The following is a 14276-nucleotide window of genomic DNA, read 5'->3' on the forward strand; positions in this document are numbered from 1 at the left end:
AAGTTGTCAGAAGTGGCATGGTGAAACGATTTTGCCACTGTATTGTAATTTCAAGCGGTGGTGCAGTGGTATAGTGGTACAGGAATTTGTTCTTGTGAAGTCAGATCCAGTTTCCATTTTCATTTCTGGTTTCCGTCCGTCCGTCCTCACGTCCCGTTCTAGTGATCACATTATCTCAAGAAGCAATGGATTACCACCAAATTCGGGTCATGTATGTAACTTGTAGAGCTAATGAATTGATTAGAATTTAGGGTCACGAGGTCAAAGGTCGCAAGGCTCATTATGTATGAAAAAATAGCTTGTGATCGCGTTATCTCAAGAACCGATTGATGTATTACGGCCAAACTTGGGTCATGTATGTATCTTGCAGAGCTGATGAATTGATTAGATTTTGGGGTCACGAGGTCGTTTCGTATCTGCCTTAGTAATAACAAAAAATAGGTACGGTAAGTAATCATATGTATCTGCAATCAATCAACGTAGCACAGGACTGCACTCTTCAAGTGGGTTTCAAAATGATAGGAAAAAAGAATGTGCATTCATTGTTTCTGAAAATAAATGTGCATTGCAATTTGTATTTTCTAGTAAATTCAGTACCGGTACATAGTTTGGTTGTTTTCATTGCACAATTTGGATGGTACTGCTGTTAGGTCAGCCCTAGGCCCCGTCTTATAAAGAGTTGATATTGATCGCAACTTATTTGCGAATGATATCGATCGCTACTCTGAATATGTACATGAGAGATAGAAGACTGCAAACTTGCGATTGATTTCTGATCAATCATAACTCTTTTAAGACGGGGTCCTGAGATAAAAAATTTATCACTCTGTTTTTGTGGTTTGAATACACAACAGCAATATTGAAGTTTTTACCCTTTTGTAATATTTCAATACTTTATATTATAATTAAAGACATTAAATCAACACAAAAAAATATCAATGGAAGCACCAACTCCACCACCATGATTCTCTCTGTTTTTGCCTTAGAATGTGTATTTATGAAATGTTTCCAAGGAATTCAGGTAATCTGTAGTGTTAACCATGTTTCACTTAAAGCAATAACATCAATTTTCAACTTTCAATTACTGAAGGTACACAGATAAAGGTTCATAGTTGTTTTTCAAGCAATTCATCTGAACAAGTGAAATATTTTTAGAATTTATAATATTAGCGATCATATTATTAAAATTGTCAGGGGATTAATATAATATTTATCTGTTTCACACACTCCATCAAAGTTGTCATCCACTGATAAAGGTGATTGAGTATGCAATACTTTCTTCAAAATTTCCAAAATGACCAGGTCTTATCCATTAATTAAGTATAGACATACAGGAAATATAATTTCAAGGACATGTCAGAAAATTTCTTTTAAGAACGAAATATAACAAGGAAAAAGTCTCTTTATTCCTTAAAAATAAAAGTGAAATGTCCTCTAAGAGATATGTCATGATGTTGCACATTACCCTTAGATTGCAAGTAAGATAATTAAGTGACATTGTTTTAGTACAAATCAAGGTTTTGATGCGAGTTTTGTTTGGACCGATACAAATATTATTCCATCGGAAGACCATGCGCCGTAAACTCTGCCTTTTTTTGAGAGTCTGTATGCTTCTTGAATCAATTCCGTGTTTTTTCAGTTACCGGTAGGTCTCGTGCAATATGATTTAAGCTTAACTATAATTGGATGCGTCACCTTTACGTGCTGCTGAAGAAGGGTCGCCAACTCGATGGCTACGGTCTAAATCTTGCTCCCGAAGATCAACATGAACTCAATTCAATTCAATTTAGTATTTATTGTCCTTTTCTGGATATTTGATTTTCACTGGTGTAACATATACAGATTAACATTTACTAATGAATTTACAAAAATGTAGAGATTAACAGTAAATAAACAAAGTTTAACATATGATTAGGCACAAATTATCAGAGGATCGGAAGTTTTAAAAAAAAACACTAATTCAGAACAATATTTAACATAGTAATTGAAGCAGAGCAAGATAATCGAGGTGTCAGGTGATCAAACTAATTAACGAATTAACAAGTGAGATAAATATAAATATACTGAGGAGGTTGGGTATCCATACATGTGTTTGCGTCTTAAATCAATTTGGGAATTATTAATTAAATATAATATACGTAACGCCTCATTGGTTTCTGTGGTCCAAGCGTATCGTTGCCTAGTGACCGGCTTGCTCCGTTTCAGTTTCTGTTTATATGCCGGTATCAGCTGTATGTTCCGATGGTCTGATCGGCCTAGTTGATGACACGCCCTGGACTCCTATGCGTTTAAAATATTTCCGTAACACAGGTCTAGGGTGGCATCCCCTCTTGTAGGAATTTTAATGTATTGTTCATAATCTGATAGGGAGTTTTCTAGCCGCAACTGGTTAAAGTCGCCTAAGATGAAGATTGGGGCGTCAGGGGCAGCTGCCTCTAAACATTGCGTGTTCTCAGTTAGAATTTCACTGGCAGTTCAGGTTTGCAATTTTGTTGAGGCTCGTATCAGTTGACTTAGAAGATGTTTGATGGCTGTCTCCCTCTCATTCACTTTCATCTCAACATCCATCAACGTTGATTTTGCCTTCTCTGATAAAGTGTGAAGGTACTGAAATTTTGTTGCGAGTTCATCATAAACTTCAATTATTTTAATATCTGACTTTCTGAGACTTTCAATAGTTATGAAGCGTTGATCATGATAATCAAGTTTGCAGTGAATTTCATCAAGTTTATTTGAGATTTCATCTAATTTGCTACTACAATTGTTTGAGAGTGCCTCCTTGGAGTCCTCACTGTCTAGGAGCTCCTTGATAGATTATGCTATTGCTGTTTGTTTGGGAGGCATTGTAGCACTACTAGCTAGCTTATATTAGCCCTAGGGTCAATTAAAATTAATTACCACGTCACCGCAATCACGATTATCACACCAGTATTAGTATCAATGCATGTATGAAGTTGAAGTATGGGAAGATCCAACAATCTATCAACAGTTGGCACAATAATGGTAGCTAAATTCAATATCATTGATTCATAGTGTTACCATTCCGTATTCATTATATTAAACAGATTTCGCAGTTCTCTTCCTCATTCGCAATATATTCTTGTAGAAAGTAATTTTATTGTCCAAGTTTTAACAGGAGTCTGCAGTCATATACCGTGTATATGAAAACAAAAACTGGTAACGTTCTTATTTTCTGGATGTCTGCACAACAGTTTAAACCGAGTTTGGATAAAATCTATAATATCAACAAAACTGCTGGCAAGTTCCTGAGTTCTCTTTGGGACCAGATGTGGTTTAATTTATTTTGATTTACATAGAAATAAAAAATCATCTAATAAGATGCATTTTGCTTGGTCCCATCAAAGTCAACTTTGGCAAAAGTCAAATTTTCTTTGGCTTACTCACATATTGAGATTTCAATGTTTCCTGTCAAAGTTGATGTATGCGAAGTTGACTGTATTGAAGGTTTTAAGCATTACATGATACTCTGCATCTATATAGGCAGACTGGATACGCCTGGTGATATTTCTTTACTCTACAGTGATTTTAATTTTGATTTTGACACTTCAATACCAGAACTTGACGTTCTCTTCAATAGGGATGTAATTACTTTCTTTTCCTCCCTAGAGTTGGACAATGGACAAGACAATATACACCCACATATAACAGCATGCAGTGGAGAGGAGACCCATCTGTGTTTACATTGCAGTAAGACATTTACAGATGAGAACACTCTTATACTACATCGGAAAACACACCAGGTCGACTATGAGCTTACTAGCCACCTTGGAACACATACTGGAGAGAAAGCCTTCAAGTATTCCCAGTGTGATAAGGATAAGGGTTTTTCTCATAGAAGAACCCTTAATAGCCATTTAAGAACACACAGTGGAGAGAAACCTTTCAATTGTTCCCAGTGTGATAAGGGATTTTCCCATAAAAGTACCCTTCGTAGACATTTTAGAACACACAGTGGAGAAAAGCCTTATCAATGTTCCTATTGTGATAAGACATTTGCTCAACTGATTAATCTTACTCGCCACCTTAGAAGACATACAGGAGAGAAACCCTTCAAATGTTCCCAGTGTGATAAGGGTTTTTCCCATAAAACTTCCCTTAATCAACATTTAAGATCACAAAGCCTCACTGAAAAGCCTCTACAATGTTTCCATTGTGATAAGAGTTTTTCTCAGAGATGTCACTTTACTAGACATTTAAGAACACACGATGGAGAAAAACCTTTCAAATGTTCCCATTGTAATAAAGGTTTTTTTCAAAGTAGTACCCTTATAAGCCATTTAAGAACACACATGTACTAGAAGAAAAAAAATGTCTCGATTGTAATATGAGATTTTCTTATCAAATGTTATTAGCTAGCTTAGATAACAGGCAGGAAACCCTTTAATGTTCTTAATGTGTGTACAGGTTTTTCCGAACGAGGTCATCTTACCTGTCATGTGAGGACACACACTAGGAAAAAACCTTATAAAAGGGATGTTACTACAGAAGAGAGTGTTCCTAAAAAATAAGGAATTTTATTATATAAGTTAGCTCACAAGGCATTTAAAAACACATCCTATAAATGTTAAGATTGTATAAAGAGATTTTCTTTTAACAGTTATCTTTCTAGTTATCTGAAAATACAAACTGGAGAAAAGCCATTAAAATGTTGACTATGTTCTGAAATGGATTTTATTGTTTATACAGTGCATGATCTTGATAATTGCCTGATAACACACAGAGTAAAAATGCCACATAAATGTATTAAACATAATAAAGGGATTTTGTTGTATAAGTGGTCTTTAAAAAATAATATAATCCTAAGTTTATTGCTCCAAATCTGAATAAATAAAAAAGCAGTTTGTGAAGGAAATTTACATAATAATGAGTGGTACATTATAAACTATAACATAAAGAATAAATTGAAGATAACATTGATAACAATTTTACATACTTGTTTTGCCATTTTAATGTATGTTCAGCATTTGTCCTTGTCTTGTGGTAATAACTCTTTCCACTTTTTCTAAATAAATAATTTCCAACTTGAACTGTGACCATTATTAAATCTTTAGTTATACCAAAATTGATTTATTTACTTTGTATTCTTCCTGATCCCCCTTTATCATTCTTTTCAGAACTTCAGAGAGTACTCTTTAAATTTGTATGGAGTAATAAGAAGGACAAAATTAGACGCTCTTTGCTTTACAATGAATATAAAGGAGGAGGCCTTAAAATGCCTCATTTATTATCTTTTAACCGTGCAATGAAGTTACTTGGATAAAGAGATACTTAGATGAAGACAACAAAAGTAAATGGAAAATGTTTTTTGCACATTCTCTGAGACGTATGGGAGGTGATATTTTTTTCAGCAGCAATCTCTGCTCTGATCATTTAATGTTCAATAAATACACAGATCCTTTCTGGAATGATATATTGATTGCTTGGAGTCACTACAAGTACTACAACCCAGTTAAATTCAAAGAAATTATTTCCCAACCCTTTTGCCTGAATTCTCATATACTGGTAGGCAGAAAACCTCTCAATATTAATATACGTTTTAATTCTGATATGATATATGTTAAGAATATAATCAATAATTTTTAATTCGTCAATACAGTTATTTCTTTTTGCAAAATATTTTATACTCACTTGTAAAATGCAAAACCTTATTCCACTATTTCCTTCTTTTCAACGAGCTCTCAAACCTTTAGAAAATATGAAACGTATAATTGCTTTCAAGAAAAATTGTCTCGATCTTCATAATAAGAAATGGCAGATATTTTGTTAACTTTTTTTTAATTTTTTTTATTGCTGATGAGTTAACTATTACACTATATTTGTATTATACATATTCTATGTCTATACGAACATGTTATTATTACTATTATTATTATCATGTACTACTGTTAATATGAATGAGATTTGTTTTCAATAAATATTTTGGAGAAAAAATCTTGAACTGTATAATTTTAAGTTATTTTTGGGGCATTTATTTCGAAAAATAAAGAGTTGACCATGCATAACAAAAGCAAAAGTGTTAATTATTTTGTTACTATTCTCAACTCCAAAACATATATCTGTGACTGAGAATGGAAAACTAAATAATTTGAATTCACGGAGCAAATTACTGATATCATTCCAGAATGTTTTTACAACAGGACACGTAAAGAACAAATGAATGAACGTTTGCATATATTTGTTTGACCAAAATTGCACATCGGTGTACTTTTTATACCAATACAGTGCAAATATTAATTTGGAGAAATTCTTTGATGGAGGAATTTGAACTGAAATTCTCGTAATCTGGAATCTAAAGTTGTCAGAAGTGGCATTGTGAAACGATTTTGCCACTGTATTGTAATTTCAAGCGGTGGTGCAGTGGTATAGTGGTACAGGAATTTGTTCTTGTGAAGTCAGATCCAGTTTCCATTTTCATTTCTGGTTTCCGTCCGTCCGTCCTCACGTCCCGTTCTAGTGATCACATTATCTCAAGAAGCAATGGATTACCACCAAATTCGGGTCATGTATGTAACTTGTAGAGCTAATGAATTGATTAGAATTTAGGGTCACGAGGTCAAAGGTCGCAAGGCTCATTATGTATGAAAAAATAGCTTGTGATCGCGTTATCTCAAGAACCGATTGATGTATTACGGCCAAACTTGGGTCATGTATGTATCTTGCAGAGCTGGTGAATTGATTAGATTTTGGGGTCACGAGGTCAAAGTTCACAGGGCTCATTATGTATGAAAAAATAGCTTGTGATCGCGTTATCTCAAGAACCGATTGATTGATTACCGCCAAACTTAGTTCATATATGTATCCTGCAGAGCCAATGAACTGATTAGATTTTGGGGTCCTGAGGTCAAAGGTCATGGGGCTCATTATTAATGCAAAACTATCTTGTGAATGCATTGTCAATACTGACGGATGGATTACTATCAAACTCGGGACATATATGTATCTTGTAGAGCCAATAAACTGATTAGATTTTAGGGTCATGAGGTCAAAGTTCAAAGGGTCATACATATATATCACCATATTCTGAGGACCTGTTAATTGATTACAATCAAACTTGAATTTGAAAAATTGCTGTTTTGGTTTGTGAAATCGATCTATGGCGGAGGCGTCATTTTAGACTGCGTGCAGTCAAAGTTCCATCTATAGTTAATAATTACATTTAGTGTGAATGTAAGATTGATAATTTTTTTGAGGGGAAAGTATATATATTTTTAATTTGTTTAGTTCAGGGTAAATGGGAGGGGAGCTTGAAAGAAACGTCACAGAGTTACCAATTTGTGTATGTTTGATTGCATGTTCAAAAATTCATAACTTTCTTATTTTCAATCGTTTTTTGCTCAAACTTTTACTGAGATGATTTTGTCATTTTTCTGCTTCCGCAAAACCCAGCGCTAGATGTGGAGAAAAGCCTCATTGATGTTCCCATTGTGATAAGAGTTTTTTTCAACTAGGTGATCTTAATCATATCATTAGGACACATACATGTACTAGAAAAAAAAAAACATAAAAATGTCTTGATTGTAATAAGAAATTTTCTAATCAAAGGGATGCTATTATTAGCTAGCTTAGATAACATTCAGGTGGGAAACCCTTTAATTTTCTTAGTGTGTGTACATGTTTTTCTGAACGAGGTCATCTTACCTGTCATATGTGAGGACACACACTAGGGAAAACCTTTTGAATGTCGTGATTGTGATATAAAATTTTCTTATAAAAGGGATGTTACGACAGGATAGTGTTCCTAACAAAATAAGGAATTTTTCAATGAAGGCATATAAGAACACACCCTTCAAATGTTAAGATTGTATAAAGAGATTTTCTTTTAACAGTAATCTTACTAGTTATCCGACAATACATACTGGAGAAAAGCCATTAAAATGTTTACCCTAAAAGGGATTTTATCGTTTATACAGTGCATGATCTTGCTAATTGCCTGATAACACATAGAGTGAAAATACCACATAAATGTCTGAAGTGTAATAAAGGGATTTTTGTCTCGCCTGCGTAGCAAAAAAGCGAGAAATAGGCGCCGCTTTCCCGGTGACGGCGACGTCGACGGCGTCAACATAAAAAACTTAACCTTAGGTTAAGTTTTTGAAGTTTTGATATAATTTTTAAAGTATAAGTTCTTGTCAATGAAACTTGGACTATAGGGCTATCAAGTATCCCCAATCATGTGAGTAGAATTTCAGGTCACAAAGTCAAGGTCAAAGGTCATTCTCAGGTCAACAGACTTGGACTATGTTGTGGCATCATCATTGAAAACTCAACCTAAGGTTAAGTTCTTGAATTTTTTATATAAAGTATAAGTTCTTAGTCTTTGAAACTTGGACTATAGGATTGTCAAGTATCCCCAATCATGTGATTAGAATTTCAGATCACAAAGTTAAGGTCCAAGGTCCCTTAAGGTCAACAAACTTAGACTTTGTTGTGGCATCAACATCAAGATTTTGAATTTTTAGCATATTTTCAAAATTGTTCGTTCAAATTCCATGAAACTTGTACCAAGGGTTATCAAGTATCACAAATCATATGACAAAAATTCCAGCTCACAAGGTCAAAGGTCTTTTCAGGTCAGTAGACTTTAATTATGTTTTCACAACTTAATATGAGAATAAAATCATTTTTCTAAAATTAATTTGTTTATATTTCAATTCAGTTATCAATCCTGGTACAGTTAATAGTAAATATTCTTCTGATGATTCTCGGTCAATATTCACTTAAAAATGCTGATTATATTCAGAGAATTTCTTTTTTGTGGGCCTGATACTGGGCCACGTACCCTGCCTATGAATAATGTTCCAACCTCAATTTTCCATCATATCGAATTGCGTAATGCAGGCGAGACCGCCGAGAGTGTTCCCCTTGTTGTTGTATAATTAGTGGTCTTCAAAAAATTATATAATCCTAGGTTTATTGCTTCAAATCAGAATACATGAAAAAGCAGTTTATGAAGGACATCTACATCAATATAACAAAAATATAATAATGAGTTGTACATTATGAAATGTAGCGTATATAATACATTGAAGATAACATTGATAACAATTTTACATACTTGATATGTTTTGCCATTTCAATGTATGTTTCAGCATTTTTCCTTGTCTAGTAGCAATAATAACCCTTTCCACTTTTTCTAAATGAATAATTTCAAACTTGAACTGTATATGAATATTTATTTATTTTCTTTGCATTTATTTCGAAAAAATAAAGTGTTGACTATACATAACAAAAGCAAAAGTGTTACTTGTTTTGTTACTAGTCTCTGCTCCGAAACACATATCTGTGAGTGAGAATGAAAAACTAAATATTTTGGTTTCACGGAGCCAATTACTGATATCTTTACAGAATGTTTTTACAACAGGACAAGAACAAATGGATTAACGTTTGCATATCAGTTTGACCAAAATTGCTTATCAAAGTTCTTGTACAAATTCTTTGATGGAGGAATTTGAACTAAAGCTCTCGTAATCTGGAATCTAAAGTTGCCAGAAGTGGCTTTGTGAAACGCTTTTGCCTCTTCATTTCAAGCGGTACAGGAATATGTGCTTGTGAAGTCAGATCCAGTTTCCATTTTGACAACCGTTTTGTGCTATCTGTTTTTGTACAATAATGTTATTACTTTTCATATCTAAAGCTACCTCTGATTCTTCAAATGTATTTTTTTTTTCAGAATTCTTTTCCAACTTGCAGGAATAGTGTATACAATAGTTCAGTAATCTAAAAAAAAATGTATCGATCTCACGTTGTGCCTACAGCAGAACTTGGTGTAAGATATATAAAGCTACCATTTTCGCTCAAATAAGGAATCCTAGCCTTAATCTATTTTTTTATCAAGGATTATCTTTTTATCAATTTTTATTAATGTATTATTCCACAGTGGTTGAAATAAAATGTCGTTAAATCTAACAGGGTTGTATTACGTATAGTACGACCAAGCTGAGATAACATGTTTCTAAAACATATTTAATAATGCATGTTTGATATTTTTCGATTGGAAATTTACACCATACGGAAATATATATTTCACATATTTGAATAGACTTTAAAAAGCTGTTATACAATGCCATTATTAAAATATAACGTATACCAAATTTTGAATGTGTCAATTATAATCATTCTGAGGAGTAATGCAAAAAAAGAGAGAAAGAGATATTGAGAGAGAGGAGAGAGAGAGAGAAAGGGAGAAAGAATCAAGGATTATTAAGTATACGAACAAGAGAAGGAACAGCAGAATTTTAATACCGGCTAGTCCTGCACCTAGGAATGACCAAACCATGATTATTACGGAGGGGACGAAAATTGGGCAAGGAATCTTTAGATGGTGGAAGTAAGTTTCTGTGTCGGGACGTCAGTAGCGAATGTATATTTTTGTTAATGGCCTTAACTAGGTCAACGATCTGTCCCTGGATCTCAACAATAGCCGTCTTCTTAGTCATTTCGTCTACCTCGCATTTCATTTCCTCGCGGTTTCGAAATGTCCCATACCATTTTCCAGATCTGTGTAATGCCTCTGGAGCGTGTAATTGATACTGATTCTGCCGTGCCTAGACAATCGCAAAGTTAATCAATCTTGTTTACTAAAGAGACAAGCAGTGGCATCTTCATTAAAAAATATGCGTAATTAGTAATGTTACCTGTCATTTTAAAATTCATACCGGAGAAACTCCATATAAATGTTCCAAATGCAAGGGATTTTTATTGAAAAGTATCTAATTAGGCACCGTATATAAATCTTACAGGAGAGAAACCTTTTAAATGTACCATTTGCCTTCCCAAGAAAATGAAAAGGTTAAATTCCAACAGCATTTGAAAGATTATACTAATTTAGAACTTCCCTAAAAAAAAAAAGAAGGGGGGGGGGGCTTGAAAATGTCTTTAAGTGCACGGGAAGATAAAGAATATTAGTTGTCGAATCGACCTAGAGCCAGTAAGTAATAGTCTGATTTTCATACCATTGTACCGAACGGTCGTACGTTTTATGCTGCGCAAAGATTAAATCAGTTTGATTTTGGCCATTACAAGAAGTGGGTTATTGATGTAGACAAATGCTCATGTATACCCTTTACAGCTCATTTTATGTATGTTATTACCAAAGATGAAAAAAGCCAGTCATGCAGTCACTCAATAATGTCTGAAAGTGAAATCTAGCAAGTAAACGGGTTTCCTTGCATAATTTGAATATTAGGACACTGCTAACGTTTAAATTTCACAGATAAGACATACATGACATATTCAAAATTCCTGCAAAGTTCTACAGAATTTGGCTGCAAAAGAGACATAATAGGGTAACCCGCTCCCTAGTCGCAAGGACCGCTATTCATAACGTGGATTTTCCTATACGTGAAGGACCACTATTCATAAAACGGAAATTAAGGAGGTCACTATTCATAAAGGCATTACGACAGTTATTTATATGGACTGCTATTCATAATGTGAGATAAGGGTCAACCGCTATTCATAATATAATTGAGGGTCGCTATTCTTAAACAGGAAGAATGGTCCTTATAAATAGCGGGCAGACAATCTCTGGCGTCCGCTGGACGTCAGAGATGCCAACTAGTACGAATACGATATCACCTCTTGAAATTGTAATAATAAAATAGGGTGAATTAAGGAATCGATCAGATCAGTTTTCCCCAATTTTCATCATTAATAATGGTCTATTTTTACTCAAACTTTCAGATTATCTTAAACTGTACATCTAGCAATGAGGTCACTACCTTAGCACCATTTCTCTCATATGAACAATGTTACAAAGCCCCTTTAATGATGCTTTAATTGTTGATAAAGTAAATAGTTGGATAAAGGAATACTGTATATTTTCTTCCCCAGATAGAAAGTTGGACAATGGACAGGACAAGATACACCCACATACAACTGCATGCAGTGGAGAGAAGTCCCATCTGTGTTATACGTTGCAGTAAGACATTTACTGATGAGAACATTCTTATACTGCATCAGAAGACACATCAGGGCGAGTATGAGCTAAGTAGCCAACTTAGAACACATTTGGGAGAGAAAACTTTCAAGTGTTCCCGGTGTGATAAGGGTTTTACTTATTACCCATTTAAGAACACACAGTGGAGAAAAGCCTTATCAATGTTCCCATTGTGCTAAGGTATTTTCTGTGCACAAGGCACCTTAGAAAACATACAGGAGAGAAACTATTTACGTGTTCCCAATGTGATAAGGTTTTTACTTGCCAAAGTAATCTGACTACCCACTTAAGAACACACAGTGGAGAAAAGCCTTATCAATGTTCCTATTGTGATAAGGTATTTTCTACGCAAGGTAATCTTACTCGTCACCTTAGAACACATACAGGAGAGAAACCCTTTAAGTGTTCCCAGTGTTCTACATGCTTTTCTCAAAGAATTCCCCTCATTAGACATTTAATAACACACCGTGAAGAGAAACATTTTAAGTGTTCCCATTGTGATACAGGTTTTCCTCACAGAAGTTCCCTTATAACACATTTAAGAACACACAGTATAGAAAAGTCTTTTCAATGCTCCTATTGTGATAAGATATTTTCTAAACAGAGTTATCTTACTGGCACCTTAAAAGACATACAGGAGAGAAATCGTTTATTAAGTGTCCCCATTGTGATAAGGGATTTTCTCAAAAGGCTCATCTCACTTAATTGCCACCTTAGAACACATACTGGAGAGAAACCCTTTAAGTGCTCCCAGTGTGATGAGGGTTTTTCTCGAAGAAGCTCACTTATTAGACATTTAAGAACACACAGTGGAGAAAAGCCTTATCAATGTTCCCATTGTGATAAGACATTTGCTCAAACGAATAGTCTTACTTGGCACCTTAGAAGACATACATCTACTACAAAACAACATAAAAATGTTCCGATTGTTATATGAGATTTTCTTATCATTTGGATGTTATAGCCAGCTTAAATAATTTACAGGTGGGAAACCCTTTAATCGTTCCGTTTGTGATACAGGTCATCTAACTTGTCATGTTTATAGGACACACACACTAGAGAAAAACGTTTTAATTGTCGTGATTGTAATAAAAGATTTTCTTATAAAAGGGGTGTTACGACCATTGTAGAACACATACAGGAGAGAAACCATTTAAGTAGTCCTAATAAGATAAGGAATTTTCTTGTAACAGTGAGCTCCAAGGCATGGAAACCCTAAAAATGTTAAAATTGTATTAAGTGATTTTCTTTTAACAGTAATCTTACTAGTTATCTGAGAATACATACTCGAGAAATGCTATTTAAATGTTTACTTTGTTCTAAAGAGAGATTTTGTCTTTAATATAGAGCATGATCTTGCTAATTGCCTAATAACACACAGAGTAAAAAATCCACTTAAATGTTTTAAAAGTTATAAAGGGATTTTAAACAGAAAGGAGGTCACTATTCATAAAGACTTAAGGACCGTTATTCATAATGTGAGTTAAGGGTCGCTATTTATTATCCACATTGAGGATATTACTCATAAGGACAGCTATTCATAATACAAAATGAGGGTGATACATATAATACGAGAAGAGGGTGAATAGCAACCATCTTCTTGTATTATGACTAGGGACCTCTGTAACAACCCCTTTGTATTATGAATAGCGATCGACCCTCTTCTCTCATATTATGAATAGCGGTCCTTAGGAATAATGGCCCTTTTGTCAAATTATGAATAGTGGTCCTTATGAATAGTAGTTCTTATGTTTAGCGGACCTTATAAATAGCGGTCCATATGAATAACGAGCTGAGCCTTCTGGCAAGTGTCCCATAAGCTTAAGCATCTGAGAACACATGAGAACCGGCCATGAAGAACACATGCAGGGGAAAAGCCTCTGTAATGTTTGCATTTTAATAATGGCCTAGAGACGTGTAATGGTCTGTATAAGTAATGTGGTCTTGTGGTTACTTCACCGGACTGAATCCTATGTTTCTCGATTCAATTCCTACTGCAGCACTTGTGTCCCTCGGCAAGATGTTAATCTATATTTGCCACTCCACCTAGATGTTAAATGGGTACCCTATAGCCTGCGAATTTTGCTATGGTTGAAGTGACATGTGTGCACTTGTAAAATGGCAACTGGCTCAAATACTACCCACTGCCCAGGGAGTGGAGCATGTTGAGATCAGCAATTGAATCTAATGACTCGGGTATCAATAATAATGACAATGTAAAATACTAATTAAAAGCTTAGTATTAAGCACTAAACAAACATGAATATTATTATAGAAAGTTAAACAAATATGACTCTTTAATATTATATTAAGAGTT

General features: G+C 34.3%; 2 protein-coding genes across 8 annotated transcripts in view; both read left to right on the forward strand.

The window, feature by feature from the left end:
- The window catches only part of LOC100893402 (oocyte zinc finger protein XlCOF19), a 40102-nt gene extending 35007 nt beyond the window's left edge, over positions 1-5095 (forward strand). For 4 of the 7 annotated variants that reach the window (XM_030994639.1, XM_030994638.1, XM_030994641.1 and 1 more), the window contains one exon: positions 3628-5095. In XM_030994639.1, the coding sequence (XP_030850499.1) occupies positions 3628-4319 (692 nt within the window). In that variant the 3' untranslated portion in view covers positions 4320-5095. The remainder of the gene's footprint in view (positions 1-3627) is intronic. The other 3 variants (XM_030994636.1, XM_030994640.1, XM_030994643.1) reach the window with 2 other exon arrangements.
- A 6421-nt stretch (positions 5096-11516) lies between these two features.
- Positions 11517-14276, forward strand: LOC105445518 (gastrula zinc finger protein XlCGF57.1-like). Its single transcript, XM_030994364.1, has 2 exons — positions 11517-11580; positions 12094-14276. The coding sequence occupies exons 1-2, from the start codon at positions 11517-11519 to the stop codon at positions 12894-12896; spliced, it is 867 nt and encodes a 288-aa protein (XP_030850224.1). The 3' UTR covers positions 12897-14276.

Source organism: Strongylocentrotus purpuratus, unplaced genomic scaffold (genome assembly GCF_000002235.5).
Source record: "Strongylocentrotus purpuratus isolate Spur 01 unplaced genomic scaffold, Spur_5.0 spur5_scaffold_21, whole genome shotgun sequence".
In the NCBI taxonomy this organism is placed as follows: Eukaryota; Metazoa; Echinodermata; class Echinoidea; order Camarodonta; family Strongylocentrotidae; genus Strongylocentrotus; species Strongylocentrotus purpuratus.